The 6,200-nt window shown below is 52.2% G+C and overlaps 2 protein-coding genes across 3 annotated transcripts in view; both read left to right on the top strand.

The window, feature by feature from the left end:
• LOC127749281 (uncharacterized) overlaps positions 1-2,935 on the top strand; it is a 23,578-nt gene extending 20,643 nt beyond the window's left edge. For both annotated transcript variants that reach the window (XM_052266780.1, XM_052266779.1), the window contains one exon: positions 1,125-2,935. In XM_052266780.1, coding sequence (XP_052122740.1) covers positions 1,129-2,499 — 1,371 coding nt within the window. In that variant the 5' untranslated portion in view covers positions 1,125-1,128 and the 3' untranslated portion in view covers positions 2,500-2,935. The remainder of the gene's footprint in view (positions 1-1,124) is intronic.
• The window catches only part of LOC127749282 (uncharacterized), a 91,138-nt gene that overhangs the window by 14,012 nt on the left and 70,926 nt on the right, over positions 1-6,200 (top strand). The gene's annotated exons all lie outside the window — the stretch shown is intronic.

Raw genomic sequence — 6,200 nt, 5'->3', positions numbered from 1 at the left:
ACCCCTTCCCCATGTCTCCTCTCTCCCTTCTCCCTTTCGCTCTTCTCTCCTCCTTCCTCCCCTCTCCTCCCACCCCCACTCCTCTCACGCCTCCCTTGGACCCCTCTCTCTGTATTTTTTGATTTTTGTGTGTGTGAGTCTGTTACAAACGAGGTGAGAGAATGAAGTGGAGCAGAGGACAAACACTAATAAAAAGTAATGAAACAGTAGAACCTGCTGTAAAATTGCAAATGTCGTTTGGAAATTTCACAACATAGTCAATTTTGCAATTCGTTATTAAAATTCATAAGGAAAATTCAAAACTGTTTTCTGAGAATTAGAGCCGGTCCCCGCACCCTCTCGTTAGTTCGGCGCCGTTCGCACATATCGAGTATGGGACGCCCGCCCCGCGGTCCCGTATTTTTGTTCAGCCCAACCATCTGTCACCTTAAACATTTTGAGTTCACATACTTTTTGTTCATCGAAATCTTCGTTACTATTGTAGTAAGATTACAAACCTTGATTTTAACTTTCAGATCCCAGATTTTAAATTTTCGAAACAAGTTTGCAAATTTTTTTACAATTGTTTTAATCGGTAATTTTACAAACATTGAATTGCGTAAAAAGTTGCCAACAATATTTGTAAAATTACAATCGATTTTTTAAACAGTGAAGTGTAATTCATGGTAGACCAACAAGAAGCGTGCGAGTCCCATAGGTTATAAAACAAAACAAAAACAATTTACCAATAATTGCTGAGCGAGCAAAGCCTTCATTGTTAACAACAATCCTGTGGTAAAGTACAGGAAAAGTAAAGGATCTCCGTACATGATGAGGTACAGGACATCCGTACTTATTTACTGTGTATGCGCGTAAGGCTTCATGTTTGAAGTTCCTGTGCTCCGTACTCAACACCGTACTCATGCAAGTAGGGTACGACCAGGTAAATGCATGACCTATGCCGACTCTGCTAATATCTGTGACTGTTTATAACGCAGTGATACATTCGCATGGTGTCAGTCTTAAGGGCCCTGTCCTGTAAGTCCTGGGTATTATTTCCGTATTGTAATTGCTTCGAGTCTGCTGCTGCTGCTGTAATGTGTTTCTCGAGCCGACCCCTCTGTACCCCGATCGTGTTTTTGCAGGACCATGGAGCAGCTCCCGGACCACGCCGTGCTGCGGATGCTGCAGTTCCTGGACGTGACGTCCCTCCTGACTTGTCGCCTGGTGTGCAGGAGACTCGGGGACCTCGTGCTGAACGCCGATGCGTGGCGGCACCGGACGGTCTGCGTGACCACCTGTGCGTGTCCCGAGCTGCGCCTGGCGCCGTGTCTGCAGCTGCTGGACATCAAATCAGACAAACTCAGTGAGAGCAGCTGCCTCCCGGCCGCGCTCGTCTGGACCAGGTGCGCCGTGGCCAAGTTGCACCTCAGGGTGGCTCCGGCTGGCGACCTGATGGCCGGCGTTGCCACTGCGGCCATACTGAGGCAGGCGGGGCTTGGCCGACTTAGGAGCCTCGTAGTACATGTCAGGGCGGGACTCAGCGACTCCGTGCATGCCATGCTCCTGGCAGCGGTGGCGTCTGCGCGTGGCTTGGAAGAGGTGGAGGTGGACGTGACCGATGTTGTACCAGGCCTCATGGCCATCTCTCTTGGCAGCACCGCGGTGACTCCATCCCTTAAGCGTTTCGAGTGTGTGCTGGCCGAGGGGACGGAACCGTTCGTCAACTTCATCCTGGCCGGGCACGCCGACACCCTCGAGACTGTTCGCCTCTACGGCGCCCCGTTCAGCGCGGTCGCGACGTCCACTGCACCCATCCTGGCCCGCATGGCGCAACTGCGCCAGCTGACGTGCTACGTCACCATGCTCGGGCTGGAGGCCGTGGCTGCCTGCAAGGCGCTCCGGGTCCTGAAGCTCTGCCTCAGCTCCTGCACCAGGGAGGACCGGGCAGCCTGCGCAGGAGCCGTCGAGGTCCTCCGGCGCGCCGAGAACCTCCGGGAACTGAATCTCTCCGGTAACGCCGCTACCGCCCGTGTGTTCGTGGAACTCTTCCAGGCCCTCGCCTTGAACACGCGATCGCGCCTGGAGTCGCTGAAAATCCGCTTACCCTACCGTCATAATCGGAACGGCCCTTCCTTGCGAGCGTTGATCAGTGCACTCCCGTCGCTGGCGGCCCTGCAGCACCTGCACCTGCGGTACGTTACGGATACTTGTGCGAAGCAGGTCGTCGACGACCTGATGCTGGCCATCACCCCAACCACGGCACCCGCCCTGCGGAGGGTCCAACTGGAGCCACCAGCGCTGTGCGTTCACGGCTGGCTCCACGGCGACGCGTTTCAGACCGCAATGGCGAGGAACCCCTTGCTTCATTTTACTCTTGATTGCTTCATTGCCTACTGTCGGGACACAGCTTGTAAGGCATGCACGCAAGGTTGTCACGCAGTACTCCTGGGGATGGAAGAAGAGTCCGACGACTCTGACTGTATGGAAGAGTCCTACACTGGAAATGCAAGTGTGTGAATGTCGCTCACCTGCAGGTGAGCGACATTCACACACTTGCATTTCCAGTGTATGACTCTAAGGTAGAGTTCGATGACTCTGACGATACTAACCTGTTGCACCTTTTCTACCATGATACGGACAAAGAATGTGCCATTGATCACAGTTCAATCAGTAACAACTGGATCTACTGGAGCCTTACAGAAGGTTAATATTGTGTTAACAACAATGGGAAATTTAATTTCTACTTCCTTTGTTTTCTAATTATCATTATTTTTATTATTGTATGTTTGTTATTGTTACCATTTCCTTTTGTCTAGTACAAATTAAATAATTGCCTGTTTATTTGCGTTCGTCTCTTTTTTATTTCGACCCATTTGGTAGCAAAAATATTCCCACTGCCCCCTCCACAACACACTGCTCTTCATTTCAACTACAACAGAGTAAATCGCTAACTATACCCTATACCTAAGATTTTGAAGAAAAAAAAAGAATGAACAACACATTTTTTAAAATAATATACTCGTGTCGGCAGAGGGGCGGCCCAGCGAGAAGAACACACAATAAGGGGCATGCGTGACTCTTTCGATCATTGGAGTAACTGGCTTCGATATCGCTCAACAACCAGCAGTGCTGTGGCGGGATCAATATTATATTCCTATAGTCGAGCTATACCCTACTAGGGGCGCCGCCTCGGAGGGGGGCCTGGCGGGGCGCCAGGGGTCGCACCACTCGGAGCCCGCGTCCTTCTTCGCCTCCCTTCTCCCTCTCTTCTTCCACGCACCTCCCTCCCCTCGTCGCCCGGCCTCCCCCGCCCGAGTGCGGCTCCGTGGGTACGTCGGTACCCCCGGAGCGGAGGGCGGAGGCTCCCGAGAGAGTGCTTCCGGCCGGAGGTCGCTTGTCTTCCGGTATTGACTTCCGGTCGCGCGCTCCGCTCCCAGACCATCCTGCTGGACGTCCCCGAGTGCTTCCAACCTGCCATCCCGTCGGCCGGAATCGTTTAAGAATACTTGCTACTTGTCATCCCTGGCCTACCCCTACACCAGCACAGCCTGCGGCGGCACCCCTTCCCGATCCCTCCCTCGGCTGGATGCTGCGTTGGCTGGACCGGCCTCCGGGCCGGAGCCGCAGCAGCAGCAGACTGAAACTGAAGCGTCGTCACTTCCTGCAGTCAGCACAAAACGCCAAACCCCCGCCCCCGCCTGCCTGCTTGCCAGCCTGCGTGGCGCGGCTGGGGTAGCGCGCCCAGCCCACCGGCCCCACCACCCCGTGCAGTGGCGTATTCAGGCTGGTGATGCGAGGCACAAAGTTTTCCTCGCGTGGTAATCCGACCTGACTGTCAGGGGTTGGCTTTCACCTCGCGAACTCGCTCAGTGTGTCCTAGGGGTTGGAAAAACCAGTGCATCTTTTAATAAGCGTCTGTCTCAGAGCAGTCCCCGAAGTGTTGCGGGATTACGCACCCTCTTGGGCTGCATTGGTCGTGTGGTGCCTTTCGGGCGTTACTGAAATGAGCGGGACTAAGTTGTGTACAAAATTCCACCCTCGCAAACTACGAAATTGTCTGAATAACTATGAATAACTACGAAATTGTCATTGAATGCTGTAAGCAATGAATGCCGCGGCACAAAAGAACATGTTAACACACAATGGACATATTGGTGTGTGGTGTGCAACGAAGATGCATTCTCAAGCACATCCCTACCACATTCCAAAGTATTTGGACAGGTTTCGAAATAAGTCACATTTTTTACTGCCTGGCGCAATGTGTTGTGTGCACACACGTGTGTGAACTTTCAAGTGTCCACCGAGAAAAAAGGTTTTCCTACTTCCAGTACTTTTTGTTCTAGATCAATTTTACTTAACTCTTTGCACCCTAAAAGCTTATGAACATTTTTATTCATAGCTTGCTGATTTCTGTGTACGTGCTCTGTTTACGCATTTTTTTTAATACGCCGGTGTGAACAAATTTGTTCATACTATGAATATAAATGTTCTCAAGCTTCACTGGAAACGCAAGTGTGTGAATGTCACTGACTTGAAGGTGTGCGAATATCCATTACAAAATATATTTTTTCCTAGAAAATTCACACGTTTACCCCCCTAAGTGTACGAATGGATATTCGCTCACCTACAAGTGAGCGCCATTCACACACTTGCGTTTCCAGTGTTTTAGTGTGTACTCGAGATGATATTATTACATTTCGATAATGACAATATTTCGTTACTCCCACGGAAAGGTCGTGTCGTGTTCTCAAGTGTTCGAATGGAAATCCAAGTCACACCCGTTCAAGTGTGCGGCATTCACACACTTGGATTTCCAGTGCAGACTGCGGGCAGCCCACGCCCCGCCGGCCGGCGTGCGCCGCGCACGTTGGACTAGGGCAGGAATAAGGATCGCCAGGGTTGCGCGTCCTGAGCTCGGCACGCCGGCCTGGAAGCTGGAATCAGCACCCGCTCAGCAGAAAACAAGAAAGCGAGCTCGGCAAGCTCGGCGGGCGGGGCCCCCACGGGGTGGCGCGGCGCGGGGACCGGCGGGGACACCCATCGACCGTGACCATAGGACGTCCTGGCTCAGCGTCCCGTCCCGGCCCCGTCCCGGCGCTGTCCTCGCAAGCAGTTCACTAACCTACATCCCCTAACCGCCGCCCCCATGCTGCAGGGGAGGAAGGGACGCGGCGGCGACGGGACTATCTTTTCAAGGTCTTCTAATTGACCTCTAGAGACGTAAGCGTTTTAAACGGCTTATTGCTCTTCGTTTGTAAAGTAGTTTGCGTATGGTTGGTAAGGACGCTATGACTTATGTAATGTACACTATAGAAAAAAGTTGTCGTTTTTTTTTTTTTTTTGGAAAAATTCACGGGAACGGTATCGTAAATCTCTAAGATCATAGAATTAGGCGCGACTTATCGACGTGGAATTCATTTGACCAGCAAGAATGGGCTGTCTCAAATTTGCAACATATTTTGTAGATATTTAATTATTATTACAGAAATATGTCTACGAGGAGTATATTTTTCACAGTGTTCGACCAAGTGCGAAGTAGCTTGCGGTGAACATTCACCTTGACTTCCAGTGCTGCAGGGTTCACTGTTTGCATAGCTTACGAAGAAATTGAATTTTTATTTTTTTCATAAGTGCGGCGAGGAGGGTGCTCCGCCCATCAGCAGTGGGCACGCTGGATGTCATTCCTGTAATTGGAAAGTTGTCTGCATCTCTCTCTCGCTCTTTTGCCCCTTTTTCTTCCCGGTGAGAGAGAGAGAGAGAGAGAACGCGCGAGATGGGGCGGCGCGATTGCGGACCCGCGAGGTCGCCGCCTCCTGAGGGGCGCCTCCTTAGGGCCGCCTCCAGGAGGATAATGTGCCGTAATAAAGTCTCCATTTGCATGCAGTTATACTAAACAACTTGTTGCCGGGGCGTGTTGTGGTCGGTAATTGGTTTCCACCCCTCTTCCTACTGGCGCGCGCGGGTGCGTCCGTCTCTGTCGCGGGCCGCGCGCCCCTCCCCGCGGCTCTCTCTCTCTCTCTCTCTCTCTCTCTCTCTCTCTCTCTCTCTCTCTCTCCTCTTGCTCGCTCGTTTGCTCGCACCCACACCGTCTCACTTACACTTCCCCCAAGGAGATTCATGCAAATGCACGCTGGCAGGCGTGCGGAAACAAATGACATGTTTATGCCCGTGGTCCAGATTAGTCCCCCCCCCCCCCCGTGTCCCCTCTTCTCCTCCCC

This window comes from Frankliniella occidentalis, unplaced genomic scaffold, assembly GCF_000697945.3.
Source record: "Frankliniella occidentalis isolate FOCC.00 unplaced genomic scaffold, Focc_3.1 Scaffold42, whole genome shotgun sequence".
Classification (NCBI taxonomy): domain Eukaryota; kingdom Metazoa; phylum Arthropoda; class Insecta; order Thysanoptera; family Thripidae; genus Frankliniella; species Frankliniella occidentalis.
This window is presented reverse-complemented; position numbering and strand designations above follow the sequence as displayed.